The sequence below is a fragment of the Puma concolor genome, chromosome C2, assembly GCF_028749965.1.
Source record: "Puma concolor isolate L17-30 chromosome C2, mPumCon1.1.hap2, whole genome shotgun sequence".
Taxonomy (NCBI): domain Eukaryota; kingdom Metazoa; phylum Chordata; class Mammalia; order Carnivora; family Felidae; genus Puma; species Puma concolor.
The window spans coordinates 65,644,834-65,670,646 of NC_141675.1; the positions used below are offsets into that span (position 1 = coordinate 65,644,834).

The 25,813-nt window shown below is 39.5% G+C and overlaps 1 protein-coding gene across 1 annotated transcript; it reads right to left on the reverse strand.

Moving 5' to 3' along the window:
- Positions 1-226: 226 nt before the first annotated feature.
- On the reverse strand, positions 227-4,052 carry GHSR (growth hormone secretagogue receptor). The gene is made up of 2 exons (XM_086720242.1): positions 3,132-4,052; positions 227-981 (listed from the first exon to the last, which is right to left on the reverse strand). The coding sequence occupies exons 1-2, from the start codon at positions 3,925-3,927 to the stop codon at positions 677-679; spliced, it is 1,101 nt and encodes a 366-aa protein (XP_086576368.1). The 5' UTR covers positions 3,928-4,052; the 3' UTR covers positions 227-676.
- Positions 4,053-25,813: the final 21,761 nt, after the last annotated feature.

The following is a 25,813-nucleotide window of genomic DNA, read 5'->3' on the forward strand; positions in this document are numbered from 1 at the left end:
AAACCTTTAGGTGTGTTTGGGCCACTTAGATTTATGGAATCTACTTTTTCATCTGCGCATTTCATGAACCCTAAATACATCCAGTCTTACTGGTGAAAACTTAGCATCCAAATTAAGGTGCGTTGTAAATGTAAACATTTGAGAGATTCTGTGCAAAAAAAAAAAAAAAAAGAATGTCAAATTCTCATTAATACGTTTTATATGAATTACTTAAGTACCTTGCATTATATTTATCTTGGACAGCACTGATCTGGAGCTATATGAAAATTGCTAGTAGTTAAAAGATATGTCTTAAATGTTTCACTTTAATGTCATTCTCTTGATCAAAATTTTTTTATCATTATGAACAAGTAAATCAGATTTAGTATTTACACAGTACAAAGTACCCTAATTGCCCCTCTGCACACCCTCCTTTCTCCAAATTGCCAAGTCCTTGTTAGCACCAACAGCAGAATGCAAAATCATAGACAGTGAATACGCAGAAATAGTGTATGAGAGCACTGATGAGCGTGCAGTCGAATAGAACGCTGCAAGTTCTATCTTTTCTTTCCTCCCAATTGTTTCCAGCTCTATGTGTTCCTAATTCCAAAGTTAACCTTCAACTTCTTCCCAAGTTCTGCTGTGCTATGGCTTCCGGTTTAGAATAAGCGATGACTTTGCTCGGCAATGTGCTCGGTCATGTATTAATGCTAGATTCTGTCCAGGCCCGAGAACTTTCATCCTTCAGAGTGGAGAGCTTCCTCTGGGGGAAGGGTTCAAATCCCAGAAGTCTGAACACTGCCACCCGGTACTTCTTGGACATGATGTTGTACAGGATGGGATTGATGGCAGCGCTGAGGTAGAAGAGGACAAAGGATACCAGGTTGCAGTACTGGCTGATCTGAGCGATCTCCAGGGAGCCGGGCTCGAAGGATTTGGAAAATAAATATCGCCCTACGTGGAAGGGCAGCCAGCAGAGGATGAAAGCAAACACCACTACAGCTAAAAGGACAACGGGAGAGAGAGTGTGAGTTCAAGACATGTCATAGCAAGCCACATCCTATTTTGAAGACAGTTTTGTTTTGATTATGTATAGAACGACAATTGATTTCAGAGAAACATTATGTTCTGCTTTTCCCTATTGCTACTTTTTAACCAAGATTGGACTAACAGTTCAACCATTTTTATCGAGCTTCCCGATCATTTCTACTTAACAACTCTTTGAGTGGTTTTGTGACTAGACTGGCATATTGGCGCAACAGTTTGTTCACAAGAGTCCACCATTTCACATGTGTTAGATACAACCAGACACACATGAAGTACAGTGGTTACACTCAACGGCTGGTGGGTATCAGAGTTCCTGGGGCACAGATTCCTTGTATGTACTATAGACTCACAAAATTAATAACCCTAGGAAGGAGACCAGGACACCTGCCTTTTTCTTTTCTGTTCTTTTTTCTTTTTTAAAGGTTCACAGAAGACTGAATATGCATGCAGTCAGGATTGAGAACCTCTCAGATGGACGATACTCTGCCACGTACAATAGGCATAAGTGACCATGAAAGCAACTAACGCTGATTAATCTCCATCCAAGTCTTCATTTTGCCCAGGCCAGATGATTTTTCCCAGGACCTCTGAATTTCTAGATTAGGTTTTTAAAATTCAGAAGTCAAAGGAAAAATAACAGAAAGTAATACTTTAGTCTTTCTACCACCTTAGTGATTCCCTTTATAATGCCAAGGCAAAAGAAAATTAGTGTTGCTGTTGAGACACAATGAGGATAGTCAACAGCTTAAAAACAAAGCTGGAGGAAATTACTAAACTTCTCCTCAAAACTGACTGCCACAGTAGCAATGTGAATATTAGAATCCCCTGGAGGTCACTAGCAGGTGTGCAATATGTTAGCCATATTGTGAGAATCACTGGTCTAGAAAATGAAAAAATTTCACATTCTTTGAAAAAACTGTGTCACTTTAATATACAGGATTCCAGGAACTATAAAAATACAAATACGAAAGCAACCTGGAACTTCTAAGAAGCACTAAATAGGTAAACAAATACAAAACGTTAGACTATAACGAGGAATAATAAAACATACAGATCCTGGTTTTGACAAAGCAAGTAGAATCAGTATTTTGCTTGTATGTGAACGCATTTTTGTATCACTTCACTTGTACTGAACACACATACTTAAATTTATGTAGTAAATAGGCAGTGCACTCGAGGCCTGATACTGCACCTCAGTGCTCTTGGAAGGACCGTTTGGAGAGGGATAGTAAGTCCTGTCAGCTCACGCAAAGTCATCTTTTCTCATGTGGGAAGCCTGCATGTCTTAACTTATCTTGCTTTATCCTGGACTATCCTACCAGAAGAAACAGGTGGTCACAAAAACAAATGGAGACTCCAGCACTGATTTGTCATTGACTTCTTTTCAAAGCTAAAATAAACAGCAGCAGGGTAAACAGAACTGATGCAATTATCTAAAAAAAATGCAGGTCAGAAAGCCTACCGCAACACTGAAAGAAAAATGAATCATTTCCGACAGAACTACCCACATTGATCATGTCTTTGGTTAAATTTACCACTAAATGCTTTCTAGATCCAATGCCTACTCCTCCCCCCACCCCACCCTACTTTTTAAATGCAACTTGATATCCACAAATTGAGACAGGAAGCTTAACCTCACCTTTAACACTTAAAGACCACAATAGACTTTTATGAAATATCTCATTTTTAAGGCAGTGTTTCTGGGCTGATAACATTCATTTAAGGGAAATATAAAGGTGGGGCATCTTTTCCTGAAAAAAAAAAAAGGGGGGGAGACCAAAAGAAAGACACGAAGAGATAGAGAACAAAAGAAAGAATGAAGACCCTGACGTAGTGGGGGCGTGGGGGGAAGAGCAGGGGACACAGAGAAACAGAACAAAAAACAGAACAGAGAGAGAAAGAGGGAGACGCACACACCACAGAGAAACTAAGAAACCAGAGAGAGCTCAAGACAGAAACAGGAAAGAGTAACTGACAGACATGCAGATTGAGACTGAGAAAAACAGGGGAAAGATGTAGAGGCTCCGGGAGAAGGGGAAAGGGGGGAAGGCAAGGGGAGAGGAGAGGACGCGGGAGCGCGAGCTCGAGGGCGCGCTGAGACCCACCCAGCATTTTCATGGTTTGCTTGTGGTTCTGGTCCCTTAGCGAGGCGCCCACTGCCGCCTCGCCGCGCTTTCTCCGCCACAGCTTTCTGCCGATGAGGCTGTAAAGCACAGTAAGGCAGAAGACGGGCAGGAAGAAGAAGACGCTGGAAACCCACACCATGACCGTGAGCAGTCCGGAGCGCACCGCGAACTCGGTGGCGCGACACTCGTTGGTGTCCCGAGGGTCGGTGCCGTTCTCGTGCTCCACCCCGACCAGCACGAAGATGGGCCCGGCGCTGCAGAAGGCCACGGCCCAGATGACCAGGATGACCAGCTTCACCCGGCCCTTGGTGACTACCACCTTGGCCCGCAGCGGGAAGCAGATGGCGAAGTAGCGCTCGACGCTCAGCGCGGTGATGGTGAGCACCGTGGCATAGGTGCAGCTCTCGCTGACGAACTGGAAGAGTTTGCAGAGCAGGTCGCCGAAGTTCCAGGGCCGGTACTGCCACAGGCGGACGAGGTCGAGGGGCATGCAGAGGAAGATGAGTAGGTCGGAGAAGGCCATACTGGACAGGTAGAGGTTGGTGGTGGTGCGCAGCTCGCGGAAGCGCGACACCACCAGCATGGTGAGCAGGTTGCCCGCGATGCCCACCACAAAGAGTGCCACGCAGGTGGCGGTGACGCCGGCCAGCAGCGGCGCGGGGAAGAGCGGCAGGAGCTCGTCGGCAAACGAGTCGTTGTCGGGGGGAGCGTCCCAGCCCAGGTCCGGCAGCGTGAGGTTGTACCCCGGCTCCTCGCTCGGCGTCGCGTTCCACATGCTGCGGGCTCCCACTTAACAGGTTCTGGGATGCGACTGCCCTGAGAGGCTGGATCCGGCTGGCCCCAGAGGGTCCCTTTGGTCGCGGGAGAGTGCGGAGGAGGCGGCGCGGGCTGGCGGGGAGGATGCTTGGAGAGGAAAAGAGAGGGAAGTGAGAGGCAGAAGCGCAGGGAGGTGAGATTGATAGCGTGGGGCGAAAAAGGGGAGGGAGGGAGACACACGCGCACGCACGCACGCACTGGTGGTGAGGACGAGTGACCCACCGCTCTTTCTGGCACCTCTATTTTTCCCCATTATCTCCCCCAAACCTAGCCTCTGGCTGGCCCCCACTCGCGTACCTTCACCTTCTCAGGGGAAGCCCCGCCAGTCCCGCCTCTCCTGCGTCTTCTCGCTCCTTCTGCATCTCGCACTTCCCCAAAGCGTCCCGGCTGGTGGCGGCCTCGGAGACCCGGCACTGCGAAATGGGAGCGAAAGGCGCTCTCTTTCCAGCCTTGGGCGCTGTCAGTTTAGAGTGGTCCAGAAGGACAGATCACACCCGGGGCGGGGGCGGGGACGGTGGGAGTGGCGCGGAGAATGCCTTCAGTGGCCGGGACCTGAGTTTTTCCTCAAAAAGGGGTTAAGAGTTGGTTATGGACCTGGTGGGAAGAAGAAGCGAGTATGCCCCACCGGCACACTCCAAAAGAGAGATCTCCAAAAGAGAGATAGGGAAGGAAGGAAGGAAGGAAGGAAGGAAGGAAGGAAGGAAGGAAGGAAGGAAGGAAAGGAAGGGGAAAGAAAGAAAGAAAGAAAGAAAGAAAGAAAGAAAGAAAGAAAGAAAGAAAGAAAGACCTAGTATTTGTGTTCCGACCAGAGAGGAGACCAGTGCGCACCTGGGAAGAACCTCACGCAGTTCTAGAACCGATCATCGTGTTAACCAAGACAAACTGGCTCAGAGTCGTGTAGCCACTTGTCCGAGGTCACACAGAGAGTTGGGGGACCCAGAGACTAGACTTGGAGCCCTCTTCGGATTTGGACTTCTGAGCACGAAGGGCAGGCTGTGCTGAATAAACTTTCTTCTGAATCCTAGCCCTTTGTAGGTCCTTCCCTTCAGCGGCTAGCTGTGGTAAGCGATTTGTTGTGTAAGAGATTACTTGCCTTATGCAAATCTCAGGGTGGAGGTGGGGGCGGGGAAGGAGGGGCAAAAGGAAAGGGACAAGGAGGGAGGGTGGGGCGGGCAAAGGAGGAGCACGGGCTGTGAGGCTGGCACGTGGAAGGTGCGCAGTAAACATTTTTTTGAGGCATGATTGAGAGAGATCAGCTTTGTGTAGCTGTGTTCACATGGTCAAGGTCATCAACTTTTTATTTTAAACTGCAAGGATGCTTTGAGGACCACTGGGACTGGGTGTCAAGGGTCGGGGGCAGAGTTGGATCACAAAAAATACATATATATATACACACATTATATATATATGTGTATATATATATAATATGTATATATATACATATACGTAAAATATGTATGTATGTATGTATGTATGTATACATATAAATACACACACACACACACACACACACACACACACACACACAGGCATACATCCACGGGCAGTATTACTGTTACGTGATAGCTGTTCCAGGAGCAGGAGCTGTGTCCCATGGAAATGCGTCGGAGGCCACTTGCAAGGTGACGCCCTTGGACGCGGCCTGTTATGTCCCTCTGTCCGGAGCCCGGAATCTACAACCTAAGACGTGAGACTGGCAACTGCCAGCGATCTCACCAACCAGCTGGGCCTCTTCCTGCCAGGCATCTTGGGGACAATTGAGGGCGTGTTCAGCACCGCGGCCAGCGACTGGTCCCCGCTTACAGCTCTCCACAGCTTTCAGTAGCCGCTGCCACGCCGCCCTCCCCTCTTCCACTTGCGCCTCAGCACCGCAGTCCTCCTCCACGCGGAAGCCGGAGAGGTTCCTCCCAAGCACAGGAGGGGTTAAGCCGCTGCACTGTACACACCTATTAGTGCTCACCTGCCCCTGGCCTAGATGAGAATCCTTTCACTGTGTATGAGAGGGCTTTCCCGAAGCATTTTAGTGTGTTTGCATATGACTTTGACAGGTGTTTTGCATCACATCTGCCGTCTAAATTGTTAATGCTTCGAAGTCCACAAAGACCTATGGCTGAATGAATCCACACATGCACGAAAGATTCCACACATAGTGAGAGACTGGATGAAGGAGGTTTGATACAGCCTGCTAGAGAACACACTGCATAAGTTATCAGTGGTGTGTTACAGATGTTGTACCAAATTGACTTTTATTATTATTTTTAAATGTTTATTTGTTTTTGAGAGAGACAGAGACAGAGAGACAGAGCGTGAGCAGGGGGAGGGCAGAGAGAGTGAGACACAGAACTGGAAGCCGGCTCCTGGGTTCCACGCTGTCAGCACAGAGCTTGAGGCGGGGCTTGAACTCATGAACAGTGAGATCATGACCTGAACCAAAGTCATACGCTTAACCGACTGCGTCACCCAGGCGCCCACCAAATTGACTTAATTTTTTTTTTTATTTCAAACTACTAACTACTATTTTAAAAAAAGATTACAAGCAGGTCAGGCCACCAGTTACAGTTGACTTTTAATACTTCCCACCCTACATATCAGTAGATCTATGTGTGCAGACAGGTCTTTAGTGCAGAAAACAGAGTGGGATAAATAAAAATACTGTAGGAAATTACTGTCTAAGAATAAAAATCAGAAAAAGATTGTGGGGCATATTTCTAGTCTACTTAGTGCTAAAGCAATAGATGATAGGAAAAAAAAACATTAAAAAAATCCATGGTGATAAACATTGGGCATGTTGGCTAAAATAGCCAGGTATTTAACTGCGTTCGAGCATTTCCTAAAATATAGACAAATTTGTATTGTGTGATGAAGAAGAAACAAGGGATAATATTGAGATTGGTCCATTCACCTACAACAAATAATGTTATATAATATATAAAATTGTCTATAAGTATGTGTTAGGCACTGGGAATAACAAAATAAATAAAACTCAGACAGGCCTTATATTTATAAACTTATGGTCTAGAGAGAAAATACAGTTAAACAATCAATTCCAGTACAGTATGATACATGTCTTTGAAGAAGCAGATACAATGAGCTCTGTTGAAATATGGAGAAACAATGAATTACATAGAGTTTTAGGGATGGCTTCTCAGAGGAAGTGGTATCTGAGCTGGATCTTGAAAGTTGAGTTTTATCAGATTAAGCAAAGCATGCTCAACTGTTCAGACAGGGGCACAAAGGCCCATTAGAGCAAATGAGCCCAGCATGTCTTGTCCTTTGAATGGTGTCGGGAGTATTATCATGGATTTGTGGATTTTTATATAGCCAATGCACACCAATCAATTATGGTTACTTCTTTTTTTCTTTCTGATTCTCTGGTTTTCCTGTCTTTGGCTTATGAGATCCTTTTCAAGCCAGCTTCAGAGTCTTTTGACATGACTCACTTAGATTTTGAGAACTTCCTTGCTTTGTGGTACAATAAGATACCCCTAACTCACCTTGTAAATTCCCTACTCTAGACCTAGGGTAGCCATTTCTCCAAGAATTCCTGGTATCTTGTACTGAGAATGGCATTTAGAGACTTAAATTTGGGCAATAGGGCTGGTTATTGCCCCTGGAGCATTGTGGACTAGACCCTGTCTGTGGACAGAGCTAGAATATATGTTTTTAAAGAAATCATGGGATGATAATGATGATGATACAGTAGATAAATCAGAAGTACCCTTATCAAGTGATCAAAATTAGTATCACCCATGTGATACTCTGGGAAGGACATAATGTCACTTACACAGTGGAATGTACAACCTCAATCTAATCACAAGGAACATCAGACAAATTCAAAATGAGGAATATTCTATTCTAAAAATTCTCTGTTTTATAAAACAAAGAAAGACTGAGAGAATGTTCCAGACTAAAGGAGACCAAAGAGGTGTAACCTCCAACTATAATTCCTGACTCTAGACTGGATCCTAAACTGGAGGGAAAAAAAAAACTGCAATGCAGGACAATATTGGGTCCTGGACAAACTTAGAATATGGCACATAGATTAAATAGAAATATCGAATCAGTGTTAAGTTTGCTGAAGTTGGTGATTGTATAAGAGAAAATCTCCTTATTCTTAAATATATACACCCATCATGATTTATGCACCTGTTTCTGAAAAATAATTATCTGTGTGTAGATAAATTGAACAAATGATAAAGCAAATGGAGTAAAATATTAATAATAAATGAATTGAGGAAAAGGGTTAAAAGATTTCTTTGTACTTTTCTTGTAACATTTCTTTAATTTGAAATTATTCCATATAAAAAATTAAGAAGTCATAGTTTACATAGGTACTTCCATTTCCAATTATTTCCTCAACTTATTTGATTTTATATTTACACCTAACACCCTGGTTTCTAACAACATAAATATAAATTATTTGTTACAATATTCACTAAATGATTTCAAACTGATAACATCAGCATTACCACTAATAGTAAACTTAACAAATAAAGTTAGAGATTTTTTTGCAGATCTCTTTTGTCCTCAGAATATATCCCACTAAGTGTATATAGTTACTATGTTCTAAAATTACTTGAAATAATGCTTTTCTATGTGTGGTTATGTTACCAGTTTGACAAATAATTAGATTTATTTGTTTCGGTTCATCTCAATTTTAGTATTATTTCAAAATTTAAATTTTATTTTATTTATTTTAAATTTTTTTAAATGTTTATTTATTTTTGAGACAGAGAGAGGCAGAGCATGAACTGGAGAGGGTCAGAGAGAGAAGGAGACACAGAATCCAAAGCAGGCTCCAGGCTCTGAGCTGTCAGCACAGAGCCCGATATGGGGCTCGAACCCACAGACCGTGAGATTATGACCTGAGCCAAAGTTGGACGCTTTAACCGACTGAGCTACCCCGGTGCCCCTAAATTTTATTTTTTTAAAGTAAACTCTGTGCCCAACGTGGGACTTGAACTTACCACTGTGAGTTCAAGAGTCACATGCTTTACTGATTGAGCCAGCTAGGTGCCCTAAATTTTATTTCTTAATATGTAAAACATTTATATGATTTGACAAAACTTTAAAACAAACCATGGTCCTAAATTTAAAACTTTAAACTGAACAATATTCAGGAAAAAGGTTACTTCTTTTTCATACTCCCCAATAGACATTTAAAAAATTTAGCTTCTGGTTTGCCTGTCTTGTTTGTGTTTCTATAAACGTGTGTGTGTGTGTGTGTGTGTGTGTGTGTGTGTGTGTGTGTTTCTGTAGCCTGCATAAAAGTTATTACACTATATACATTGTTTACAATCTTGATTTTTTATAACATTACATTCTAGAGTTCTCTCATATCAATACTTTTTAAATGGTTTTATAGTACTCCATCTTGAGAAAGGTACATAGTTTCCATTATGGAGATGTACTTTATTTTCATCCTTTCAATGTTTTACTGTTTTTATTTGTTTGTATGCTTTAATAATTTTTTACTGTTATAAATAATGCTGTCACATATGTCAGGTATATTACAGAATGTATTACAGAAAAATATAAAACAAAATTACAGTTTAATAAAAGAACTGGCACATGGCATATATAACTTATTGAATAGCACAAATAAAGAAAGTGTGGAGAGACAGTATATAGTGCCTGAGTGTTGATTCTGAGCTCTAAAAATGCGTATGGAAATATAGTATAAAATGACAGATACAACATTACTTTATATTTTTAGAAGTGGAATTGTTGGATTAAAGAATAAAAGTGTCTGTAGTTTTCTTATACATTAGTTCCCATTATCCATTCCAAGATCCCCAGTAGATACCTGAAACTGGGGATAGTACTGAGCTCTATATACACTATGTTTTTTCCTATACATACATACCTATGAGAAGTTGAATTCATAAATGAGGCACAGTAAGAGATTGACAATAATTGCCACTAATGAAGTGAAACAATTGTAATGATATACTGTAATAAAAATTACATGAATGTGGTCACTCTCAAAATATCTTGTTGCACTGTTCTCACTTTTCCTCTGATGATGTGAGATGACAAAACGCCTATGTGATGAGATGACAAAACGCCTATATGATAAGATGAAGCGAGGTGAATGAGGTGGGCGTTATGATGTGGCATTAGGCCACTATTGACTTTCTGCCAATACTCAGAAGAAGGATCATCTGCTATGGACTGCAGTTCATCATGAGTAGCTGAAACCACAGAAAGTGACACTGTGGATAAGGGGGGAACACCGTATATCACCACATGTCTCTCCCTGGGTTTGTACCAAATTGTATCTCCATTAACCATGAATAAGAGTGCTTGTTTTCTTCCAACCTCTACAACAGTTTGGTCGGCTCTTAGATTTTTGCCGATTTGTTAGATGAGATATGGTTTCTGAGTGTATTTTTAATTTACATTATTTTATTAGGAGTGAGGTAGAACATCTTTTAATATGTTTAAGGGCTATGTGCCTTTCTTTTTGTATGGGCTTCTAGGCTATCACTTTTGCTTATTTTTCCTATTGGACTGTTGTTTTATTTAAAATTGATTTTTAGGAACTCTTTGTGTTACAGAGACATCTCTTTGAAATAACAAAACTTGAAAATATTTTCCCCAGCTGTTCGCTTGTCTTTTTAATATTGCTTATGGGGTTTTTATTTTGACATTCAAAAGCTTAAAATTTTGGTGTCATCAAGTTTGTCAGTCTTTTTTGTTATTGTTTCTGGATTTTGAGTTATATTTGTAAAACTATACTCATTGCCAAATTATGAAAAATTTTATCCACATTTTACTATATTACTTTGTGCTTTTGTTTTTTTTAATATTTATGTTTCTAATCCATTTGCAATTTATCCTGGTCCATTAAGTGATATATGGTTTCAATTTTATCTTTTCCAAATGATTATACAGCTGTTTCCACATCATGTATTAAAAATTCCACTTTTTCTTAATAATTTGAGGTGTCCCCTTTGTCTTATATAAAATTTCTCTATGTATTTTCAGAGCCCAGACTCAACACTTGGACCCTGTATACTGCCTCTCTATGCTTTATTTGTGCTTTTCAATAAATAGTGTTCTGTCATGTGCCATTTCTTTTTTTATTAAGCTGTAATTATATTTTATATTATTCTTGAACATTTTGCTTAATTACATCTTATTTCCTACTTTAATTAGAACTAGAATTGGATACATCAGGAACTTAAAAAGAGAGGGAGAGACTGAAACATGATTCAAGTTCATGTTTTGTTTTTTTTTTCTAAAAGAAATCAGAATATAGGATGTGCAGGGCTGATATGATGTGATCAAGAATGGTGCTCCTTCTGCCTTTCTGCTTTATCATACCTTGTGAGTGGCTTTCAATATCAAGATTGCTTCATGGCCCAAGATTGCTGCTGGAACTATAGGTGTTCAAATGAGTTCCAGGCAAGAAAAAATAGAAGAGGAGACAAAAAGGGCTTTCCTACTTATGTCACATTGGCCAACTCCTTTTCAGGGGAGGCTGGAAAATATACTTTTATAGCAGGGAGCATTATCACTCCCGAGGTCCTAGATTTGATCAAACAATTTACAATCTCTACTATTATTTCCCAGCCAGACTGCAATTTGAAAACAAAAATATTTATTTCCTTAAATGGCCCATAAAACTTAGTATAGTGTCTTATGAGTAGTAGATCATTTAAAATAAATACTTAGTGATTTGATTAAATTTCTATTTCCTTTGAAATCATGTATGTAAACATAAGACACATAAGAAGATTCATAAGGAATCTTAAGTGTTACATTTTACCTTTAATAAAAATACATGATTTATTTTCATGTTTCATTCAAACCTTGTACATATATTTGGCTTCATCACTTTTACTTTTTCTATCACATCATGTAGCCTCATTTAAAGAATATCATGCACATATTTCCAACTAAGAAATACACTTTTTTCAGATGGGCAAGCTGTAAGAATCTAGATTTAATATCAAGTACATCAATGGAGAGAAAAATTAAATCTTAGCATTCAAGCACCTAACAAGCATTTTTCTAGTTAGCAAATAAGATACATTATCATGAATGATCACTATCAATAATTAAGTAATTATGCATTTTAGAAATCCATTTAAAAATATTTATGCTTTTCTAATTATAGAAGGAACATATATTGCTTAAAAACTCAAATGTGTTATAAAATCCCAAATATCCATCTCTTTCCAAAGTTTCTCCATAGATATTCCAGTGGGACTTTCCATATTTTTTGTTGGTATTCATACAACTACTTTTACATCTGCTGTTAAGCATTATGACTTTCAACATAGCCATTTCAAATATAAGTAGTACCAAAATGTATCTATTATATTTATCAAAGTTATACATTCTAATTTAAATAGTTATACAAAACTTACTAACTATGCTCACACTGGTTTGTGTGTTATTATTTATTGGCATATTGTTATGGAAGAAGAGTATTTAGCTCTCTTACATTCTTAACCCATGCTTCACCTGTATTCAGGGTCGCATGCGCACACACACACACACACACACACACACACACAACTTTTTCATCTTCCAAATACAATCACACTGTAATTTTGGGTTAGATCCATCTTCAAGCACTCATACTTCAGGCTGATATAGACATGACTAAATCCAAACCATATAAGATAACATTCTCCTTTCTTGAACCATGTTTTGTTTTCCTTGCCTGTGCAATGGAAAAGTATGGATTTGCCATTAATAGATATAGAAAAGATTGGAAGTGTAACAGATTTTGAAAAGAAGATTAAGAGCTTAAGTTTAGATGTGCAAAATTAGAAAAGCTTACTAGAAAGTTAAAAAAACAACTTAAGAAGGGAGTTGGATATATTGGTATGGAGATCAGGACTAGAGATGCAAATCTGGGAATAATTCACAACAGATAGCATTTAAAGTCAGGATGCCAACTGAGATAACCTAGGGAATGAGTTTAGCTAGAAAAGAGAAGGGGTCTAAGGCCCTTGAGTTTTGGAGCCCTTCGGCTTTTAGAGGTAGGAAATCATGAGAACTAGAAAAAGAAACTCATAAGTGGCCAGTAGAATAGAATTACAACTTTGGAGGATGTGATAGTCTAGAAGACAAGTGAAGAAAGTATATCCAGGAAGAAGGTGTGATCAATTGTATCAGATACTTCCATGGGTCAAGTAAGATGAGAACTGACCATTGTATTTAGCAACATGGAAGTAATTGTTCATCGATGATCTTGGTGGCATGTTGAGGATAAACCTATTTGGTTCAAATAAGCATAGGAGAAAATACTTTGGAGACATTGAGTATAGACAACTTTTTAAAGAGATTTATTATAAAGGGAAGGAAACCAATGAAGTGGTAGGTAGAGGAGGATGTGGGTCCATGGAAGTTCTTTTTAAAGCTGTGATAAATAACAGTATTTTGTGTGCTGTTGTGAATAATATGCTCTAAAGGGGAAACTTGAAAATGTAATCTAAAATATGCAAAGAAAAAAAAAAGAATGGCTGGAGTGGCGTTTCCAAGAGGGGCTGGACCTAGTAGTCAGGTAAAAGTGATGACTTCAGTAGGAGTGTGGCTAGTTCATCATCAAGGACTTGAGAAAATGCAGAGTATGTGAGCACAGATGTAGGAGGGTAGATAAGTATGCAGGGTGTGGCTTGTGGGAATTCTTTGACAGCTTTGGTTTCCTCAGCAATATAGGAAGCAAGGGCAACAGCTGAGAGTGGGTGGGGAAAGAGGTAGTGGAGGATGGAGGAAAGAGATATAAGTATGAGATAGTTGTCTAGGAAAGTGGGAAAGTGAACACATGAGGGTAATGTATGATTGCTGGGCAGCAGTAAAGGCCCACTTGAGGTTAATGATAATCCAATCAACATGACTGTTGGTTTTCCCATCTTTATGTTCAGTTTCACTGGTGCAGAAATGGAGTGGAAGGAAAGTTTAATTTGACTGTCATTATGATTTTGTTCAGAAAAGATGAGAAAGCATAAGAGGAACAAAGATGTGCAGGTTCTAGCCAAGGAATTGATTAGAACTATTGACCATTGAGTTTAAGCTGAAAGAAGGAAGAGAGTACATGAGGAGAGAAGAGGAGAGTACAGAGAAGAGATGATTAGATCAATGAATTGTCTCTTTGTTTCCAAGCTATAAAAATTGCCCAAGATGTGCCTTGGTGTGAGTCTTTTTCCATTCGTTATGCTCCATGATCTTTTGGCTTTTCGATTTATGTTCTTCAGTTCTGGAAAATTTTATTGAATTATTTTTTTTTGTTATATACCTCCCCCTCCACTTTCTCTAGTCTCCTTTTTAAGACTACTGTTATTTATATGTTGGGCCTTCTAAAGTATCTTCTGTTTTGTTTTGTTTTCTTTCTCATTCTTATTTCATGAATGCAATATCATCTCATAGTGCCCTGGAAATACTAATTATAATTTTTGGAAATTTTATTTTGCTCCTTGTGCTTTGTTTTTTTCAAAGTTCTTACATTCCAATATAATGCAACCCCATGCACCCACCCCCCCACCTTTAAATGTTATCAATATTTTGCCAATTTTTTTCATCTAATCCATCAACTTTTGCATATATATATCTTTTAATACAAAATAAAACAAAAACCCAAAATCAAATAACAATAAGGGAAGTATTAAATAAACTATGGTTAAACCATGCAAGGAAATATTAAGAAAGGGAGAGAACCAGTGGAGGAATTGGCCCTGGGAGAAGTGGATTATATGAGACCACCTCTGAGAGGTGTGAAGAGAGATCTCTTGGACTCTAAGTGTATTTGCAAGTTCTTAGAAGTAATGTTTTATTCTTTTAGATAATAGATTGTAATGCCCATTATTTTAGATAGGAGAGAATAATGACAAATCTACATACAACACTATATTATGATGATATGAAAGAGTGAGGTCCTAATTAATATTTTAAATTTGTTTCCTGTTAATGATATTTAGTACTCCACCATTATAACTCATTCAACATATGAGCTTCAAAATCCCCAACTATGTATCAAAAGCATGAAGGAAAACCCCCAAATGAGCAGTCATCTGTGTAGTAGGATTGCAGGTCATATTTACTTTGTTCTACATTTCTTGATTTTCAAATTTCTACAGTGGAAAAGTATTACATTTATAACAACAGCATATATAACATGTACTGAAATTCCTTTATCTATTTTCTTTTTTCTTAAGTTTTATTTATTTTGAGTGAGAGAGACAGAGAGACAGTGTGAGTGGGGGGAGAGACAGAGAGAGAAGCAGAGAGACAGAATCCTAAGCAGTCTCTGTACTGTCAGCACAGAGCCCAACTCACGAGCTGCAAGATCATGACCCGAGATGAAATCAAGGGTTGACGCTTAACCAACTCAGCCACCCGGGCTCCCCACTTTGTCTATTTTCTTAAAGAGGAAAAGGTTTAACCATGAAATGTGTGTTCTAAAGATATGATTGAGATGAGGTAGTCTCCCTCAATGCAGTCTCCATTCTGAAGGTTCCCTTAGCTGCTTTTTTGGCCCCATCTGGGAGAAAGATGAGGGGTCATTCTTGGGAAGACATTCCTATAGACCTAGGTCTCCCCTGAATGATCCCTCCTTCTTCCTTGCTTCCAGCCTTCTGCACCATGAGGTCCATCGGTACTGACACTGCAGTGTGACAGACACTGGAGGCCCCATCTCTGATAAAGTGGATGTGCAGAGTGATGCATAATTCAACTGATTTGGTTCAACTTTCAGCTCTTTATTAGGGTCTTTCAGTCATCAGATGCCTCCTCTGCGTCCCTTTGACTCTTATTGTGGTAAAATACTGTGTGTGTGTGTGTGTGTGTGTGTGTGTGTGTGTGTGTGTATGTGTGTGTGTGTGTGTGTGTGTTTCTAACCATTTTAAGTGTCCAGTTCAGTGGCATTAAGTACATTATCATCGTTGTGAAATCATCACCACCATTGGTCTCCAAAACTCTTTTCATCTTCCTAAACTGAAACTCTATACGCATTAAATAACTCCCCATTCCCCACTCTCTCCAGCCACCAGTTACTTTCTATCTTTATGAATTTGACTACCCTAGGTACCTCATATCATTATAATTGAACAGTATGTGTTTCTTTTATGAGAGGGTTATTTCATTTGGCATAATGTCCTTGAGATTTGTTTATGTTGTAGTATATGCCAGAATCTCCTTCTTTTTTTCAAGGCTGAATAATATTCTATTGTGTGTATATACCACATTTCGCTTATCTGTTCATCTGTCAATGGACATTGAGTTGCTTCCACATTCTGGCCATTGTGAATAATGCTGTTGTGAATATCGGTGTACAAATACCTGTTTGAGTCCCTGCTTTCAATTATTTTAGTTATACACTCAGAAGTGGAATTGTTGGATCCTATGGCAATTCTATTTTTATTTGTTTGAGGAAATGCTATATGGTTTTTAGCAGCTGCATCATTTCACATTCCCACCAGCAGTGCTTAAGGATTCCAATGTTTCCACAGCCTTGTTAACACTTATTCTCTGGTTTTTGTTTGTTTATTTTTCTATTTTGTAATGGCCACCTTAATGGGTGTGAAATGGTATATTGCAATTTTAATTTGTATTTCCCTAATGATTAGTGATGTTGGGCATATTTTCATGTGCTTATTGGCGATTTGTATATCTTCTTTGGAAAATTTCTATTCAAGTCCTTTGTCTTTTAATCAGGTTTTTTTTTTTATTGTTGAGTTGCCCCTTTGACTCTTGAGATTGTGTTTTTTTCTCATTAACTTATCGTCTAATGATTCTAAAAGCATTGGAAAATAAAGGGTAAGATGAAAAGTTAGTACAAAGTAGTATTCCCTTTCAACAGATATGATTGTTACATCCGGTTCTACATAAGCAAGTCAATTTCAAGGCCTCAACAGATGGTGCACAGCAATTGTGCTTTACTGATGTAGTTATAACAAATTCCATTAAATTAAAAATCCCACTTAGCAGATGCCTTCAACAGTTGTTACCCACTCTGAAGCTAATTTCTGTAGTAAAGACATTGTTCTTTTGGAGTTTCTAATTTGTAGTGTGTTTGGACTTTTGACATTTGAGATTTTCCACAGAATATTCTATTAGTATTTTGGTGATAGTTTATTTCAGGAGAGCTGAGGGGCGGGAAGGTGGAGGGATAAAGAGTACTTTTATCTCTGACAAAAAGTCACAACGAAGGTGGGTTATTAATAAAGTAGAGAAGATTAGTAAACAAGATATGATTGTATGAGATTCTCTATAAATATGAACAATACATCCTGAAGCTGTTTTGCTATCGACTATAATATACATTAATTTTAGTGGAAGTTAAATATAAGTTATTTTGTATCTCCCTAAGCTCACTAAAATAGGATTCTATTTATAGGTCAAATTTTCTAAAAATCAGCAATTATGAAAACTGGTAAAGAATACAAACAAGTCTATGACTGCTTGGGTAGTTCAATTTTATTATGTCAATATATTTAATATGAAATTAAAGTGATATCTTAAAATAGTTAATTCTGTAAAGTCTTGCCAAGTGCTTCAGAAGGCAGGATTTTTCCTTTGTGCAAATCACGGAACATTCTTTTTGGTAACACTAATGAGGAAAGACAACATGGGATTGTAAACAATGCAGAGGAATGCAAAGAAAATCATCCAGTCTATGTTGCCTTCTGAACATTTATTTCTGGAACCCTCATCATCATTTCAAGCTCATTGTGTGTCTAAAGCAAAGTCATCATCTCCAGCCTGTTGGACGTTCCTAATATCCATCCCTCATCCCCATTCCTAACTGCCACCACCTAAACCCAGCCCACCATTCAACAACCATGCAGGTAGCAAGTTTTTCTCAGTCTAATTAGTCACAAGGGTTCGGTTAAGCTAAACTTTTTAAAACGTTGCCTTCATCTTGCACCCTTCCCATGTAAACCATTTGTAGTGGCTCATTCTTTAATCTCACATCAAGTCTTTCAAACTCTGCCTTTTTTGAGTTCTCATAATTTGGCCTTACCCTGCATATCCAACAAGACTTGTTCTTCCCCACAATGTGCCATATCTCTATAGGCCTCTCCCCTCATTGTCCTGCCTCTTACAGCCTCTTGCTTCTCTCTCTAAATTTTAACCGTTGGAGTGCTGACCCATTTTTCACTCTCAATTCCTATGTCCCTCAAAGTTTGAACTTCTCAGCTTACTTCCTAATTATGCACTGTTTCTGTGATTTCATAGCTGTGAGTCACCTCTTCAGTTACAACCAGATCTTCAGGGAAAAAAACAATCCAACAACCTCTGTTTGTAATGTTTGCCAATTTCTGTGGTGTAATTCTTCCCACCACCCTCAATTTTACACTACCAAGGTCACTGAAGGCAGTTTGAAAGTAATGCTAACAATGGACTCTTACATATCAGGAAAAACTGGGTCCAGCACAGCACTGGGTGGAAAACTATTTAACCAGTATAACTTGGGAAAGTCAGTGATTTGATTTTATGTAGGTATGTTATGTAGATTGGGTTTCTCCAATTTGGAAAAATCACATGCAAAATTGGTAAAATATATCTAATCATGTAACTATGGATGAGATAAACTTAGGTTTCACTCTGTAATAGTCAGGGCTCTCCAGGGAAAGAAGACACATACACACACACTCATACACACACACACATACACACACACGTGTGTGTATATATGGTTCTGCTGTGTGTGTGTGTGTGTAAACACACACACATATAAGTTCTGTTTCTCTGGAAAACATGTGTATATATTTGTGTGTGTGTGTGTGTGTGTGTGTGTGTGTGTGTGTGTGTGTATAGAAAGAGAGAGAGACTTACTACGAGAAATTGGCTCATGTAATTATGGAGGCTAAATCCCACAATCTGCCATCTGCAATCTGCAAACTGAAAATCCAGAAAAGTCAGTGGTATAATTCAGTCAGAATCTGAAGACCTGAGAACCAGGGGGAGATGACAGTATAAACCCCAGTCCAAGGGAAGGAGCAGATAAGATGGGATGTTCCAGCTCGAAAGTGAGGCAGGAGAAAAAGGGTGAATTCTTCCTTCCTCTGCCTTTCCAATCCTCAGTGGATTGGAAGATGCCCACCAGCAACGGGGAGGGCAATCTACATTACTGAAAACATATCATTTTCAAAAGATAGTTTAAAGCAAATAAAAGGAAGTGCTGCAGTTAACTCTAGATCAGAGTTGGCCAACTTTTTTTTAAAATAAAAGATCAGATAAAAATATTTTAGGCTTTGTGAACCATAGGATCTCTGTTAGAAGTCCTTTGTCATTGTAGCATGAAAGCAGAGATCAACAATACATAAAGAAATAAGGCTGTGTTCAATAAAACTTTATTTACAAAAACATGTGTGGGCCACTGATCTAGATTAACTAGAGTTATAGAGATAAGGAGATACTGATTATCCCAATCACAATGAAAACAAATGTGCAATCAGAATTCTCACACCCTAGATGTTTATTGAGCCCATCCCCGGGCAGTGATGGATTCAGGAGTGGACATATGACCTAACTCCGGCCGGTGAAACAAGACAGGGAGTATGGTTAGGGGCATCTGGGGAGAGTCTTGCCATTCCTAATGGGAAGCTGCTGTTCTGCCCCTTTTGAACCTTGCCTTGACTAGCTGTGACACCTGGAATCACTACAGCCACCAACCTGAGGATGAAGCCAACACTAAAGAAGGCAGAACCAAGAGATGGAAAGAGCCTAATCAACCAACACTGGAGCCTGCCCTACCTCTGGATTTCCTATGATGAAAGATGAATTTTCCTATTTCACAAATGGGGCTTCTGTACATCGAACTGAAAGTATTCTAGTTGATTCAGTTATGTTTCCCCCAAGATTTCTTTTAGTTACAAATTTAATACTGAACCACTGACTCCTCCATGTAGGGAATTTCTTGTCTCTTTTAAAAGACATAATCACATTAGTTTATCTTTCCCTAAAAAAATCATTAGGGGGTTGAGATTGTCATATCAAATCAGAAACAAAGAAATAGTATTTTCCAGTTATTCTTTGGCTTTTATTCTCCTCCCACAAGGCAAATACCCAAAAGCACCAGCCCTGCTTTTGAAGCAGATTCCTTTTAGGCTCTTTCTCTGACTCAACATAGCAGTCACTGTTGACCACCCACCTTGCAGTCATTCTATCCACTAATCTTCCCTTTGATCAGAACCTTGATTTTGTTCAGCTATCAGGAGACCACATAGTTTAGAAAAGGGTGGACCTTCCCCCAGACCTATAGAGGATGATAATTAATCTAATCCAATCCTGGAAATTCCATTTTCCTTGCCAGCGAATGATTTAGGAATGAGCATGTCTGTATTTCTGAATAGTGAGTGTGGAAGAGAAAAACTCAGTTTTACAAAGGGATACAAGGAAGCATTTTATAGTTGTGAAGTTGACTCTTGAACAATGGGTTGTGGGGAGAGGAGCTAGGGGTAGCAACACTCTGGGCAGTTGAAAATCCATGTATAAGTTTTGAATCCCCCCACCCCCTGCCCAAACTGAACTACTAAATAGCCTACTGTTCCTTTTTTCTTTTTTTTCTTATATCTTCTTTTTTTTTCAGTTTTATTTATTTTTGAAAGAGAGAGAGAGAGCACTTGTGCCAGAAGGGGAGGGCAGAGAGAGAGAGAGAGAGGGAGAGAGAAAATCCCAAGCAAGCTCTGCACTGTCAGCACAGAGCCTGGCGCGGGGCTCGAACCCACAAACCATGAGATCATGACCCGAGCTAAAGTCGGAAGCTTAGCTGACTGAACCACCCAGGCATACTGTTGACCTAATAGCCTACTGTTGACCAGAAGCTTTATAGAGAACATAAACAGTCGATTAACACATATTTTGTATGTTCTATGTATTATACACTGTATTCTTACCATAAAGTAAGCTAGAGAAAAGACAATGTTATTAAATCATTAGGAAGAGAAAATACATTTACAGTACTGTACTGTATTTATATAGTTAAAAAAAAATCCATGTATAAGTGGACCTGTGCAGTTTAAACTGTGATTTTCAAGGGTCAACTGTCTTGAATCTGCAGCAGCCCCCTTGCAAGCCTGTGATCAGAAGCCAACATGGTGAGCAAAGAGTAGCAGAAGATTAAAGAGAACCTGGATCCTTAGTGATGGCAATGAGCCACTGCCTTCACCAAACCTGGAATCACCCTCCCTCAGGCTTTCCACGTTTTTGGTGCCAATTGAATTGATCTTCTGTTAAGTGCTGCAGAAACCACACCAACTGGAACACTCACTAATAAGTTGCCTTGGGCAGACTGCATCGGGTTCCTGAACTTGTCTTAACTGGTTACAAAGAAATAGCATGATGCTTGCACTATACTGATCTAATATATATACTATACATTGGTAAATGATTTTATGGAACCTATGAAGACAGTATGACTCTGGAATTATTTTAAAATATTAGCCAAGCCTAATGAATAAGCCAGGATGGTTTATACTTCTAGGACAAATTCAAATTTGTATATACTTTAGATTATAGGCTATCAAATCATTCACTTTAAGGTTTGTACCAGGAATCATATTTTTTTAAGTTTAGTTATTCATTTTGAGAGAGACAGAAAGAGTGAGAGAGAAAGTAACAGAGACGGGCAGAAGGAGAAAGGGAAAGAAAGAATCCCAAGCTTCCCTATCAGGAATCATATTAAAATACTCTGGTCTCCTGAGGTGCCTGGGTGGCTCAGTCAGTTCAGCTTCAGACTCTTGATCTCAGCTCTGGTCATGAGCTCACAGTTGGGTTCGTGGGATCAGGCTCCCTGGGCTGTCAGCTAGGAGCCTGCTTGGGATTCTCTCTCTCTCTCTTTCTCTCTGTTCCTCCCTCGTGCATGCACACTTGCTCTCTCTCTCTCAAAATAAATAAATAAAACTTAAAAAATAAATGAAAACATCTTCTCTAATGCTGTATCTGTCAAATTCTTGTTTTTATTCTTTTTCTTTCAACACATTTTAGAGTTCCCAAAATGTGGTGATGATGACTTTATATTGCATTGTCACAAAGAATGATAAAAATAATTATTACCTCATTAGTATAAAGAATACAGAAAATCATCATTCTCTATAATACCCTAAGGAATGACAAACTGTCTACATTTCCTTTAGTGGCAATTCATGGAAATTAAAAAGAATGTGGTATGTTGTTATTATTTTATTTAATTCTTCAGTGAAACATTCTGGAGAGTGAAGCAAAAATAATCCCACACTTTTATTTTTTTATTTTTTTTAATATGAAATTTATTGTCAAATTGGTTCCCATACAACACCCAGTGCTCATCCCAACAGGATAATCACACACTTTTAGTGCTAAATAGAATAATTCGTAATGACCAAGATGATATAAATACACCATTTCTCTTGCTCCGTATTCTTAGCTTTAAGAAAAACTTTTTCTAGAAGGGATTAGCATAAAAATGAGGTGGAAGGCTTAGCTGTGGAATCAGACAAACCTAAGGTCAAGACCTGGATCTTTCACCTACTACTAGCTCCATTCCGGGCTTCTCATATGTAAATGGATGATTAGCCCAATCCTTCCATTTTAAGGTTTTTGCAGGGATTAAGCAAACAGGCAGAAAGAGTACCCACAATAGAGAAAGTGTTCAATAAATGGTTCCTCCTTCTCTTCCACGTTATTATTATCTAGCTAGAGAGAAAGCTGCCCAAGTGCAAAAGCACCACATGCAGGTCACTTTTCACTTCCTAGTCCTGTGATGAGCTTCCTGGGGTCGGGTGGAGGGGAAAGGGGCTTTGTATTATCCTCCCAATCTTCAGCCATTGTCTGTACCCGTCCTGGACGGGATTGGAAAACAAAAGAGGGCAGACTGCAGGCAAATAGCGTGGGGAGCTTTATGGGAAAGGGGAAAATTTATAAAAAAGGGGAAGCAAAGAATGCAGAAGGCAAGTTGCTGCTTCACAATTTATCTTCAGGAATCCTTCATCTCCCTTCACACAGCAGCCAGGAGCAAATTGAATTTAAGAAGTCGAATCAAATCCTTAAGGCAGAAAGGCAACGTACTTTCAAAGGAAGTCCATGATGATCTCTTTTGAAAATACTCTTGCAAACTCTTGAATTTATCCATTTTACAAACTTGGAGGTTTTGTATATTGATTTTCAATTTTTACATAGATATGACTTTGTAGGGGATTTTAGAACAAATAGGAATCTAAGGAACAAACTGATGGTTGGTAGAGGGGAGCAGGGGGATGGGCCAAATGGGGAAATAGAATGGGAGGTACAGGCTTCCAGTTTTGGAACCAATAAGCCAGGGGGATAAAAGGTACAACGTGTAGGGTAGAGTCAATGCTATTGTAATAGCGTTGTATGGTGACAGATGACAGCTATACTTGTGACCAGAGCATAACGTGTAGACTTGTGCAATCACTAAGTCTCACGCTTGAAACTAATGTAACATTGCGTGTCATCTATATTTCAATTTAAAACAAGAGAATAAACAGAAATCTGAAATGGAACTCAATAGAAAAGCAATTAAAATGAGGTTGCATTACCAGAGGCTTTTTCAATTTTAGCTTTTAAAAAAAAAATAGGCTTATTGACTGCTTAGAACTTGCCAGGCAGGGTCTGAGCACTTCATACATATGCAGCACTTCCTCACAACCTTTCTGCAAGGTGGGTGATGTTGTCTGAGATACAGGGAAGCTAGGACATAACTACCATGCATCCTTGTCCCCTTCACTTTTGTTTTATACAGATAGAGAAACTGAAGTCATTTATTCTCTCCCACTTTTAAAGCAAGTCGGGCTTTGAGGAAAATAAGGGAACCTCGCCATCTGGTGGCTGCTCATGGCATGTGACGCTAAGGTGACCCCATTCAGCTGTCCAGGAGATAGGAGGTGAGAAGGCCTCCCTCTTGCTACTCAAACCTGCGAAGGCACCTCTCAAACAGCTGAGCTGGCCTCTCCTGAAGGGTCACTGTCATTAAAAATCCCATGCCCTGCCCAGATCCTTCCTAATAAAAACTGAAGTAACACTATTTTTTTTCTATTCTTCAAGTGAGGAGGTTTCATGAGACATGGTCCAGCAACAATGGGCCAGAAGTCCCCTGATCTTATTTCATTAAAAACAACAACAACAGCAACAACAACACAGACATTCAGTGTCCATGCCTTCTAGAAAGGGATTCACAGTTGGCCAGAAAATTGTTATTTGAAAATATCCACTTCATAGTTGTCTCCTGTATCTTGGGCTTTACAGCAGAGAAGGGGACACATAGGCCTCCCTTGTTTTAAATAAGTCATGGAGGGGCGCCTGGGTGGAGCAGTCGGTTAAGCGTCCGACTTCAGCCAGGTCACGTTCTCGCGGTCCGTGGGTTCGAGCCCCGCGTCAGGCTCTGGGCTGATGGCTCAGAGCCTGGAGCCTGTTTCCGATTCTGTGTCTCCCTCTCTCTCTGCCCCTCCCCCGTTCATGCTCTGTCTCTCTCTGTCACAAAAATAAATAAAAGTTGAAAAAAAAAATTAAAAAAAAAAATAAATAAGTCATGGAATTAAAATGTTGCATGTAAATTGAATATTTGAGTTTCCAACCATAACGATTATCTGGGCACGTTGTTTTCTTTTCTTTTTTTTAAAATTAATGTTTATTTATTTTTAGAGGGAGAGAGAGAGAAAGAGAGCATGAGTGGGGGAGGAACAGAGAGAGAGGGAGACACAGAATCCGAAGCAGGCTCCAGGCTCTGAGCTGTCAGCACAGAGCCCAATGCGGGGCTCGAATTCATGGGCCATGAGATCATGACCTGAGTTGAGGTCATATGCTCAACCTATTGAGCCACCGAGGTGCCCTTGGGGACATTGTTTTCTTAAACACTTAATTCATAAATCACAGCTTTTGAAATTTGGGTTTCTCAACTCTAGATAGGTTCTGTTCATGATTTTCTATCAGATGTGTGCCCATCTAGCTATATCAGAATCACTTGGGGATCTTAAAAAACCAAAACAAAAAGATCCCAGACCTTTTCCCAGACATTCTGATTTGGCCCCCCGCACCTGCATTTTTAGATGCTCCTCAGGAGTTACTGAAGGACAGTGAGCTTAGGGAACCACTGCTCCTACACCACTTTGCTGACCATAATAAAGAATGTTGGTGGAAAACACACAAATTAGATACTCTTTCCACCCATCAGGTTGGCAAAACAGAAGAATTGTTACTATCCCCTTCCAATGACGCTATGGAAACAGCTATTCTCATTTCCTGCTGCTGTGAGAGTGAGCTGTGACCAAAGTTGAAGAAAGCAATCAGACATTATTTGTAACATCTAAAATGTTAAATCGGCCTAGCAATCCCAACTTAGGACCCAAAGGCCAAAAAAGGATCAAGGCCAAAAAAGTTTATCGTAGCGTTATTTGTAGTGATTAACTAGGAACACGCTGATGGTAGAATAAATTAGGATTTAGTCATTCAGTGAGGTATTATGCAGTATTTTTTAAAAAATCAATCAGACGCGAATGTTGGAAAGGGGTCTAAATACTATTAAAGAGTTGCTGAGTTTTATACACACAAGTGCGTGTATAAAAGAAAAAATTAATAAAGCTGGAATATTAGTTATATATAATTGTGTGAGAAGGGAGAAAGATGTGAAAGCACACATCATTTTAACATTAGATTCTTCATGGTGGGAAGAAAGTGGTGGAATCATTGATTTTTAACTTGTTCCTCATATATTTCCACATTTCATTCATCATAAACATCATGAATTTCTTTTGGAATTTCAAAGACCCCATAGATTTTTTGTTTTTAAACATGTTGTTGGACCAAAGAGTAGTGTATTCTCTTCCAAAATCTCTCCTTTGGCGTGATTATCAATACCACTGAGATAAAGCTTAATTTATAAAATATTAGTA